Genomic DNA, 12,414 nt, shown 5'->3' with positions numbered 1-12,414 from the left:
CAATATTTAATGTGTATATGACTCACCCAGGGATCTTGTTGAAATAAAAAGTATTACATTTTAATTAATAAAAAATGGTTCGGTAGGTCTGGCATGAAGTCGAGGTCTACATTTTTAACTGCCAGGTAATCCCAGTACTGCTGTCCAGGGACCTTTGGGTGTCAAAGATCTTAACTACTTTACCATTCCAGGTAAGTGGTACTCCCTGACTGCTGTGCTTGTTTTGGCAACCCATTCCACAGCGGGCCAGCTCAAGTGCCACTTAACAAAGCTTACTCCTTCTCTTACACAACGATCCTCAAGTGTTTCTTCTTTTGTCAGTTTTCTGCACCTCCTGAGATTTGTCAGCCCTGTCTTCTGCCTTTGGGAAACTACCGCCTCACACTCAGTGGACACATGGGAGGCCTCAAAGGGATTTTGCCCAGCTTTTCTGCCCTGCCCCTACTCTTCAGTGTACTACCACTGTGTTCTTGGTAGAGGCCTTATGGGAACGAGTTGGTGGGTGATCCACAACGCAAGCCCATATGCAACCTTTAAAAATTCTTTAAAACTTCAGCTGCTTTCTTGTTTCTGTCTATGATGAATCTGTCCTTCTGTCACTCTCTCACGGGTAAAGGATCTAGTGTTCTTCAGGAATTTAGTACTGATTTAGGTTTTAAAACACTACGATTTTGCAGTTTAACAAACAGGTTGAAGCTCAAGTTCCTGCTATATGTACACGATTATTTGTAAGATAAATAAATGAATAATAGAAAATTATTTTTTTACAAAGTTTGCAACCAGAAATGGAACCATTAGCATATAAAACTAAAACTAGAGCCTCGACAAATAAAATAGATGTGCAGTTTTTAAAGCAATACAATTATATGCACTCCACATGGTTAGTTTCCTTATATTTACAAATACTCATACAAAAAAATTGAAAGAATTAGATGGCTGATTTTGTAATAACACAAGTTACCATTTGATACCTGACTTAATTTCTTATTATGAAATAATTTTTGCCCGGTAATAGCAAAAAGAGGGCAGATATAAATAAATGGTGGGCAGTTTTTAAAGTGAACTACTCAGCACCAATTGCAGTCTTTTCTTGACAGTAAATTATAATGTTCTCTTTCTGTTCAGTTCTGCTACCCACAGGCATACCGTAATGGTAATCAGTAGTTTAAAAGTAGGACTGATTGTGCTGTTCCATCTCTCAAATTTTTACCTCTATAGTAGTCAACTGTACCATCTCCGTGAAACACACATGTAGATGAAAGTCCCTGTGAAGAATATGCTGTGACTCTGCTCTGTCTCCTTCAGTTAAATACACTTGAACGATGCATTCTTCGACTATCTTCTGGACAGACCAGTCTAATAATAAAAGAAACAAGTTATTTTTAACTTTTTTATTATTAGAATCTTCAAATATAAACAAATGTAGAGTAATAGAATACACGCCCATGTGCCCATTATAGAACTTAATCAATTATCATCATTTTGCCAATTTTGCAGAAATGTGTTAATTATAATCACAGATAGAAAAGGGTTTAAACTCTATGGAGGGCATTGTACAAAAGAAGTAAATGTACTCTTTTACCAACTGTCAAGTGGTGAAGGTGGGCAGAATGACTGCATGATGCAACATGGTGAAAGCAAACAGGTAAGGTGTTTAATCGTACAGAAGGACGCACCTTGAATGAAAGGAAGTAGGATATATTTTATAGGACCCTCTTCATCCTGCCAGGAGAAAAGTTACCTTTACGTATAATGAGGTGAAAAGCACATGGCTAAATTGAACTAGAGTAAAAGTAACCTGGACAAAAGTGGGAGAAAGACAAGGCAAGTAAATTTGGGATACTGGGGTCAGTGAATGAACCAAGTAGTATGCCTAGACAAGGAAAAAAGGTAATCCAGGTAGAGGCTTCTGCTGATGAAATGGTAGTCAAGGGACAGGGTTTTATAAGTATTGAAAAATAAGGAAGAGGGAGAAATGAAAGAACAGTAGGATGGGAAGAGAGTGCTAGAATTTAGTATATTAATATGGAACAGCCTTAGAAATTATGGTTCTGTAGACAGTCCGTGATGGCATTAAGGGAATTTGGGGTGCCGGGACTGGGAGGCATATGACTGCTTTAGTGCCACCCTGATCTTGCAGGAACTGAATAATAAAGACTGAGTTGGGTGCTAAATTCCTCAATGAATTTAGGAAGGAGTGACCAGGAAGCTAATAAATGACAGTGAAGAGAAAAGATACAAGGCATAATTAGAGAAGAATTTCTATTAGGTTTTACAGGGGTGGGATGGTATGGCCTAGCAAAGGCGATGAGGAGATGGACAATACTGATGCCACCTGCGGTATGTGGGGCATCACTTTCACTGCGGTGAGCTGCTGGGAACACAGTGTACTTAAGAGAGAGCCGGGTTCCAAATATCACAAGGAGAAATGTTCTGTGAGAAGATGAAGATAAAAGGAGTTTTATTTACATCACATATGGGGGAGTCCAGAGAAAAAGTTCAAGTCTCTGGAAGGCTGATCATGAGACGATCAACAGATGGGGCAAGTGTCGGGATGAGGCTCTGTGAAATTATCTGGGTAGTTACCAAAATGACAGAAACTACAGACAGGGTGGGATTTACTTATCTCCAGATCTTAAATGAAGCTCACACGATACTGTTCCAGTGCCAAGCTATCAGCGACTTTGGGACTTTATTTGGCTATTGAGGTTAAACATCAGTGTTAGTTTTGGTAATTATACTATTAAAAAATAAAACACAATCCTAAAAATCTCAGGCAATTAATGAATCTCAGAATAAAAAGATAAATGATGTTTATACCCTTCTGTCATTAATAGGTACTTTCAGAAAATAAAATTAAAGCTTAAAATCTCGAGAGACTCATATAAGGTAACTAAATTTCAAAGGAGAACTGAAGGGTACCTACCCCTTGAAGCATGAAAGAATTTGGAACAGCCCTGACCCTGACTGGCATGGCTCAGTTGGCTGAGTGTTGTTCTGCAAAGCAAAGGGTCACCTGTTTGATTCCTGGTCAGGGCACACGCCTGGGTTTCAGCTGGTCCCCAGTTAGGGTGTGTGCAAGAGGCAACGAAACGACGTTTCTCCCACACACCAGTGTTTCTCTCTCTCTCTTTCTCCCTCCCTTTCCCTCTCTAAAAATAAGTAAAATCTTAAAAAAAAAAAAAAGAATTTGGAACATAAGGCAGTATTTTAGTCTCCAGATAGTATGTTTATAGAATGCTGTTTGGAAATATAAACAGTTCTGAATATTTATTAGAAAGCCCAGTTTAAATTTACCCAATGTTTGGTAAGAATCAGGATTCAGGGACTTTCCCCTCACCCCCACGCACAGCTTCAGCTGCCTTTCAGAGATAGACTCTCTGGTTTCAAGACAGAAAAGCTCTATCACTGTCCCTACATTCCTATACCAGAAGAGCCCTATAAAATGAACATGGGAAACCCAGCAAGATTTTTATTGAGAATGATGATCCAGCCAAATGATTTCCAGCTGGGATACATTTAGTGTTCTGCAATTATTTCAGATGATGAGGTAGAACTTCTGAGTTCTATTTCTACTAATGCCACAACGTACTCACATGATCTGCAACATTACTATATTTTTGCAGCAGTTTCTTCACTTCCACACCTCCCCTGTTCCAAATGCACAGGATTGTTAGAAGTTTTAAATACCCCGTAAGTTTCTCTAGAATTGAAACGCAAAGCACAACGCCTGACACACACACACGCGCACAGAGCTGACAAACATCTGTCGAATGTTGAATGAATGAAAGCATCCGTAACACTGCTGTGCTGCTTTCCACACTGCAAGTTACCGAACTTCATCCCTGCTAGAGTTTCTCAGGACAAGTTTCAAACCACAAAACATTTATCTAACCCAGGGTAAGTCACTTGGAAAATAAACAATGTGAGCAGTTTTGTTTATAAAACGAAGATGACGTGACACTAGCGAGCAGACCTGGCAATCTCTATTTTAGGACTTTGAAAGTATTGAGTTGTTTACACGAATAGCAAGCTCCGGAAAGAAAGAAAAAAGCCCCAGCATATCTAGGGCTCTCCTGGGGAGGCCACATGTTGCACCGCACTTTAAATCAAACGACCCCGCTGTTCCACGCCGGGAGATGGGTGGCGAGTCGCGTAGCTCCCCGGAGCTTCGCCACCCGCCCCTCCGCACCCCGGCCCGGGCTCGCCCCGCAGAGGCTACCGAGCGCACGTCGACGGCGCGAGCAGGCGCTCGCACGCAGCGGGCTCGGAAGCATCCTCCTGCGGGAATGCCGGCACAGCCCGGGGCTCCGGTGGTAGCCGCGGACCCGCCAGGAGCCGGGAGCTCCGGGCCAGCACTCACCCTTTGGGAATACCGTTGTTCTTCACCAGGACGCGAGAGATGCGGGGCTCCCACGACCTAGGCCACGCCCCTCTCAGGCCTTTTCCAGAACAGACTTCGGGACAGCTGTCACCACTAGGGCACACACCGAGGTGGCGGGTGAACAGCGCCGAGGCTCCCACCAGGCGCTTCGCACTGAGGCGACGATGGCAGTGACAGACTCTGGCGCTTCAATTCCAGTTACAGATCCAGGCAGCGTGTGAACAGAGGCAGCGCACGGATTTGTTAAGTCCGACGCTCTGGACCGGGTTGGCTGCGGTCCCGCATCGCGCATGCTCCTTGACCGCCTGGACGTCGGGCAGAGAGCAGCTGGCGCGCTGCGAGATGCGGTAGCAGTTGAGCAGGTCCGGAGCGGTGCCGGGCGGTTGGTGACTTCTAGTCTGCGGTAAATGGTGCGGCCTGCCGTCACCGACTTGACAAAGCAAAAGTGCGCTTTTCGTCCAGGTGAACGTCGTACTGCCGGTTAAAGCCCCCCCCAACCCTTCTCTGTTAGACTCTCCAGTATTTTGTCTGGAGTCCTGTTCTGTTTAAAAAAAAAAAAAAACGGGGGAGGGGGGGTCCAGGTAATCAAGGCCAGACCCGCACGGGCCTCTGGGACTTGTAGTCTCCACATTCTGGCCGTTCGATTGCAGCGGTTGATTTGCATCAAATCCTGGACCATTTTATTTAATTTAACTTTTATTTTATTTTTTATTCTTATCGTTGCCACTAATACAGATGTCCCCATTTCTTCCCCTTTGCCCGCCTCCACCCATTCCTTCCACCCCATCCCTCTAGCCGTCGTCACACTGTTGTCTGCATCTATGAGTTATGTACGTGTTCTTTGGCTTATCCCTTCATCTTCTCTCATCCATGTCCCCCCACCCCCTCTGACAGCTGTCAGTCTGTTCCATGTGTCCATGCCTCTGTTTCTATGTTGTTCATCAGTTTGTTTTGCTCATTAGATTACACATATATGAGATTGCATCGGAACCATTTTATTTATTGAGTGTCTACTGTGTGTTGAACACCTTGCCAGGATTGGTGGAGGGTAGGTGAGTGTTCACTCCAGCTGTCTTCCTCACTTTAGGGTAAGCAGAAAGAAGGACTTGCAAGATGAGATGTAATGAACAAAAATTAAGAATTGGAAGTGCTATTGGAGGTCACAGAAGAGCCAAAATTGGGGCAGGTGGGCGGGACTTCCTGGAACACGTGGGATTTGAATCTGGCTTGGAAACGTTTAATGCTGTCTGTTAGGGGGTAGTTGGAAAAATCAAAGGGTGGAGGTGGCAAAGATGTACAAAGAAGAGTTTGACCTGGCTGTAATCGAAGGTTGGAGAGTGAAGAATAGGGCTTTGCTTAGGAGGGGCAGTGGACATGAGGGCCTCCTAAGGCCTCACTTTCAGCAAATGCCGTCGTTTTGAGTTTCTCTCTAATGGAGACTGTAAGTCCAGGCCCAGAGATACATCTTCAGGTTTAAATAAGACAACATCACAGGACTTAATTGTGTCCAGTGTCTGTACCTCATGGCTGGTGTTGCTCTATGAATTAATAGTTTTATAAATCCTGTTATGGTGAGTAGCAAAATTACATTGCATTTGTGTGTTAGAGGTAAACTTTGAAAAGATACTGGTTTTTGTAAACTGTTTTGGCATTTATTTATTTTTAAGTACATGAAGTCTCAAGGGAGGTGGACCCAAATCTTTCTTGACCTATAGGAGCAAGTGATGACCGTTTGGGGGCCTAGTACTGACAACAGTGGGTGGTTTAGTTTTACTGCCTTTAGTTTTCCATTTAGTTTAAATTGACTTACCTATACATTCACACATCAGAAAATCCTTTGTCAGGCCACTTGTTCCTAGCTTTTTATTTTAGAAAATAATATCACAGTTAATGAAAAGGTATTAATTTTTAAACTTGTCAGGCAATGGAACATCTGGAAATGATGATGCTTTTTGTGAAACACTCTGAAATAATGCTGTGTCACACTTAACTAATTGTTAAATTTTTTCGTTGTTGTTAAATTTGGCATTTCCATACCTTACTACCAGGAAGGGGTAGCTGATGCCATATATTTAATAAATTTTGATTTTGACAAAGTGATATTCATTGCCTTAATTTTAACATAGCTTTATGTGAGACTTTCGTTTTTTGGTATAGCATCCCAGTTCAAATCAAAGAAGTTTGGAAAGAGCATGATTTGAGAGGCACTACTATAAGGGAGTTCAGAAAGGATTCATAAAATTGGATTTTGGACTAAATTCAGTTCTACTAAGGAAGGAAAGTGAATTAATACACGTGGAAAGATTTCCAACAGTTGGGGGAAAGCAAATTTCTAGTTAGCTCATAATTAACCAAAGAGATAGTACTATATACCAGAATATGCATTTTGTGACCATTTCATACTCTACAGAATTTTCTATAATTTTATTATGCTAACACTCCTGAAACCAAATGGCATGTGACTGAAATAATCAAGGTGATTGAATACTAAATTTACACACAAAATAAGATAGACTTTAGGAATTTTCGTTTGGGGAATATCCATAGTGATAAAGGCACTGCTGGATTAATTTTCAGAATCCAAAGATTTCTAAGTGCTAAGGAAGAAAAGGCTGAATGAACTACTTGACTTTTTATTCTCAGGCTTTCACTGTGGACTTTCAGTTCCTCTCATACAAAAATAGCTAATACTCAATTTTCTTATCTTTTAGAAAAAGCTTTAAATGCAAGAATTATAAATTAGCAATATCCTTGAAGAGAAGATTGGATTTAACTGTTGGAGTTTTCTAACACAAAGTTGAATTACTGTAAGAAGGTGAAAGTGTGAGTTATAATTTTTCCTTACTTCCACATGAGATTTTCAATAGAGCAAATGCAAGTTTCATCTACATCTTCAGTTTTATCTAATATTTTGTTTATAATCATTTATCTTTTTATTATTTATGGAATGATAAATGAACCATTTCCAGAAACATTTCCAGGTATGTAAAAAATATTTGTTAATAATTTCTTCTACAATAAGGTTTTTATTTGAAAATTTATTATAACGTAACTATTGGTTTACCGCTGCTAATGGTTTTTGTAGTTTAGCAGATAAAATTTATAGGCGTAGGCATCAGTAAGCCAGGTATTGATTTTAAGCTTCTTTTAGACATTCTTGCAGAATGGAAAGTAAATTCAAAATTCTCTCTTCCTAGTGTCCTATTCTTGTTGTGTCTAAGCTTTGTATATTGGTAGGGAGAATCTTAAAAAGCGTTGATTCTTTTAAAGAGTCATTAAATTGATCTCTTAAATGCCTTTTTTTACAGACTAAACAAAGAATTTAGCTAACTTAGACATGATTCTCTTCTGTTCAGTATTTTTAATCATCTTCTGGATCTCTCACCTGAACATCTCATAAGCATTCATAAGCAACATCGGAAAACTGAAGTCATTATTCCTACCCCAACTACCTGAATACTTTGACAATATTGAAATGAGGCTACCTCTCAGTTACTCAAGTCAAAAAACTAGGAGTCTTTGATTCTTCCCCTACTTTATTCTACATGTGTAATTACTCACTAAATCCTGTGAATTCTGCCCTTTTTTTCTTTTGTAATTCAAGAAATTACAAAATTAATGTATTAAAAATAGATTAATAGCATAAGTGGATTATAAAGTATCACATGATTATCTGTTTTAAATTTACTTTTTAATTTAAGTATTGTTGGTATGCAATATTGTATTAGTTATATTAGTTTCAGGTGAACAGGATAGTGATTTGACTTTTAATATCTTACAGTGTGAGATATAAATTCTAATTCTAGTAATAAATGAATTGTTCTCTACCCTCCATTTCCATTTCCATATTTTGATTCGGATCTCTAGCATCTCTCGTCAGGACAGTTAAAATAGCCTCTTAACCAATCTCCCTGCCTCCCGGGAATGTTTTAATTAGATCTTGAATAGGTGCCACATATTTTAATTGAAGTTATTCCTGATATTTTTTCTCTTAGCATAAAGGGAAGTTATTAACTTTAACATATATTTTATTCTGCCAATTAACACTTCTAATTACGTCTAAGCTTTTATCTCTGAGTGTGTTTGTCTATATATAAAACCCTATTTTCTACAGACAAGGACAATTTTGTCTTCTCCTTTCCAATAGTCATACCTATTCTTTACATGTCTTATTGTATTAATCAGAATTTCTGTTAAGTACTAAAGGTGATCAACTACTACATACTAAAAGTTAGGACATATTTACTTAATTTTTAGTTAAATTAAAAAATTTAACACTTTTATCTCAAATATCATAATAGTTGTTTTCTTTCAGTAATATGCTATTATCATTCTTAAGACTATTTCTTATTTATTTAGAAAGTGGAAGTGAAAGAACCACCATGAAAAAGATCTCAAAGAAAAAAGAAGATATTAAAAAAAAGGTAAGGTATTAATGGAGCTTATAAGGATTATAATTATACTAAATAGCCCAAATATCAATGTAGTGTAATCCTGCAAACTGTGATGTATTTGGATACAGTTTATATGTTAAAAAATAAACAATAAGAGATATTAGGGATAAATTGTTTGGTCTGTCAATTATGTAATAAAGAGCATTAGAGGTGAATTATTTATGTATTTACTTATTCTGTTCCTTAAATTTTAATTTACCTGTTCTCAGTCAGTCAGCGATCCATTTCCTGCTTTGCTCAAAATAAAATGTTTTTCTTTTTTAGTGAGTGAGACATATATAGGACTGATATCTACATGTCTTTTAAAGTAATTCCAATTAAGATTCCTATTTTACCCCTGCCTTATAGTTGGGGAGAGGGAGTTATAAATCCTGGGAATGCTGGGTGAGATTATTTGAAACTAAAGGGAGACCTCTATCAATGACTTGCCAGGGTATATGTCCCATCATACCTTCAAGGACACTGTCCCTTGGTCAAGAGGAGAATTAGGTATTTTTAATTGTGTTGAGGGAGATACTGAAGGTTTAATAAGAATAGAACATCTTAATTCATGTTGACCTTATACAGTAGTTCTTAAGGAGGGTCTAGGAACCACTAGTGGATTTTGAAGTTCTTTCAGAAAGTGTATAGATAGAAGGGTAGAGGTCAAGGATATAGAAAGTTTTCAGAAAATAAAGGTGCCCAACATTATCAGATCCTACAGGGTAATCAGGTAAAAGCTAACACTGATACAGTGTTGAGTTTCAAAGTATTTTCATATGTCTGACCTCATTTGAACCTCCTAAAAGATGTATAAAGTAGGCAATATATGATCAGTAAGAACTATCCATTGGATTTCATCATTAAAAGGTCCTTTTTGATATTACAGAGAGCAATTTCTTAATTAAAAGCTTGCCATATATAAAGAGCTTATCCCAATTGGTAAAAAGATGAAATTTAAAAAAACAGGCAAAGTCTATGAATTGCATTTTAAAGAAAATGACTCTCAAAGGGTTGATGAACATCTGAAAAGATGCACAATTCCAAAGCAAAAAGATGCAAGGTAATCTTCATCTCTTTTTTTTTTGCAGATGTCAGAAGAGACAGATAACATTTCAGTAAAAGAAAATGTAGACAAGCATTTCCAAAAAGGTCCTGAATAAGTATACCACAACTCTGATGCTATCAGTTTTTATTTTTAAAAGATGTAAATGACTAATCCTATCCTTGGTGTTTCAACTGGGAACACAAGTTTGTTAAGAGATGAGTTCATACAGAAACTAAACTTTCTAGATAACACAAGATTGGCATAAGAAAATAATTAGTAAAGTTTATATATGTAATAAAATTTTGTTGGTTAAGATTTTATTTTCTCTTTCTCTGCAAACATGGAGAATCCACTAGTGTTTGAGACTGTGTTAGTCCATAAAGATACATAGATACAGAACCTGCTTCAGGAAGCTCTGTAGATTTCAAGAAAAATACATAAATAATGGATGAACCCTGGTTCATTCGTCATTATTGAGTACATACTGTATGCCACCTGCCATTCTAAGTTCTAGGAATAGAGTATGAAAAAACCAACTGGTAATTTTTAAATTATAACAAGAAGTACTGCAGTTAAGAATGAAGATTCTCATGACCTATACTGATTTAGTGTTTACTTACCCTTCATTCCCATCATCCTCTATGTAACTTTTAAGTACTCAGAAGCAGGAAGAAGAAAGAAAAATTCAAGACAAAATGACCAAAAGGTCCTCCATTTCTACTGTACTTAAGACTGCCCAGCCCCTGTCTTTCTCAGTCCATCTGGTGGATCATCTGGCGGATGAGCAAACAATAACGCATGTTTTGGAGTGCCCACAATAGCTGGCATCTTCTTTATTCCCTGCGAGACTGTTTCATTCTAAGAGCTGGCAGAAGTAGGAGTCAGCAAATTTTATAAAACTGACACAAATAGTTAAAATGAGTACCCAGAAACTTCTCTCTTCCTTTTAGATTCCTTTCCAATTTCCTCAAGTTGAAGTAACCTGACTTTGATATTTGTATATTCTGTAGAGCAGTTTATATAGAATGTGATGGTTTTAATAGATTTTTTCCCCAAAAGGAAAAAGGTAAAGATTTGCTTTTCTGAAGGTGTTTTTTGGTTTTTGTTTTTGTTTTTGTTTTGGTTTTTTTTGGCCTGACTACAAAGAAGGACTATAGCCAGTAGCTCAGGATACACAGGGCAGAGGAAACAAACTGCAGCCTGACCCTGCATAAAGGTGTTTACTCCAGATGGAAGAGGGGGAAGGGCCATCTGTTTGCCCGAGGTTCTAAGCTCTCATGGGGCCATGACCCAGTCTTCATAATTGTCATGATCTTTAGAAATGCGTGCAATTTAGGTATTCGGTAAGTACTTTTGCTGCTATTGCTTTTAATTATTTTAAGAAGCATCATGAACTCTGTATTGTGTTGGCTTCTTGATAGGTTTAGACGCAGAAGAAAATCAAAACGTACTAGAAACGTTGAGAAGCAAAGTAAGAGGAAAGCTAAAAAATGCTAAGGTAATGCTTATATTTTCTTTCCTGTTTTTAAATTTACTGTTTAGGTGCAACAAGTATCAAATGGACTTTTCTTTGTTAAAAGGAGCCAAAATTCAGCCTTAATATAGGTCCTTAAATCCAAAAACTTTGAGTTCCTTTCCATGCTTTGTTTTTCTAACTTAAATCCAAGAAAAGTTAAGTGGTTTGGTCATGGTAACTATATAAGACATCTCAGGGGGAAAACATGTATACACTTTCTAAGAGAAAAACATTGAGAAGTCTTGGTTTTTAATCCATTTTGAAAAAAGATAGGAGTACAATTATGTTTACATCTGTGAAGATTGATTTTTCTATACCATTTATGTTGTTTCAGGTTAATCAAAGTGAAAAATCTTCAACTCATCTGTTCCTTGATAATAAGAGAAATCAGTGGTCTAAGGTGAATAACTTTTTTTGACCTTTGAAAACAGCTTTATTGAGGTATACTTTAAGTAGCAAAGCTTTACCCATTTTAAGTATATGATTCAGTAATTTTTAGTAAATTTACAGGATTATACAGTCAACACTATAATCCAATTTTAGACATTAGATATAAGAAGGGTATAAATAAGCTTTTGTGTTTTATATATTTTCAAATTTTTTGACTCTTAATGACTGAGTTTTATTTTTTCTTATAGAATTAATTTATCTCTCAAACCTCCCTGAAAACAGTTTATTTTAATATATGTGTGAGAAACAAGTGATAAGTGCTTTACATTTTATTTATTTATTTATTAGATTTTACTTATTTATTTTTAGAGAGAGGAGAAGGGAGGGAGAAAGAGAAGGAAAGAAACATCAATGTGTGGTTGCCTCTCATATGCCCCCCACTGGGGACCTGGCCTGAAAACCAGGCATGTGCCCTAGACTGGGATTTGAACCACTAGCCCTTTGGTTCGCAGGCTGGCACTCAATCCACTGAGCCACACCAGCCAGGGCAGTAAGTGCTTTACATTTAAAAGGTTCAGATTTTACAGCATTGAAAAAGGAGAGCTTATTTATCATCAAGTTTATAACTATGAGCATGTCACCT

The 12,414-nt window shown here is 37.8% G+C and overlaps 1 protein-coding gene across 1 annotated transcript in view; it reads left to right on the top strand.

Annotated features, from left to right (window-relative positions):
- The first annotated feature begins 8,747 nt into the window (after positions 1–8,747).
- The window catches only part of CC2D2B (coiled-coil and C2 domain containing 2B), an 87,544-nt gene continuing 83,877 nt past the window's right edge, over positions 8,748–12,414 (top strand). The window contains exons 1-4 of the mRNA XM_024563229.3: positions 8,748–8,808; positions 9,909–9,969; positions 11,287–11,363; positions 11,716–11,782. Coding sequence (XP_024418997.2) covers positions 8,767–8,808; positions 9,909–9,969; positions 11,287–11,363; positions 11,716–11,782 — 247 coding nt within the window. The 5' untranslated portion in view covers positions 8,748–8,766. The remainder of the gene's footprint in view (positions 8,809–9,908; positions 9,970–11,286; positions 11,364–11,715; positions 11,783–12,414) is intronic.

The sequence above is a fragment of the Desmodus rotundus genome, chromosome 4 (genome assembly GCF_022682495.2).
Source record: "Desmodus rotundus isolate HL8 chromosome 4, HLdesRot8A.1, whole genome shotgun sequence".
NCBI lineage: Eukaryota > Metazoa > Chordata > Mammalia > Chiroptera > Phyllostomidae > Desmodus > Desmodus rotundus.
This window is presented reverse-complemented; position numbering and strand designations above follow the sequence as displayed.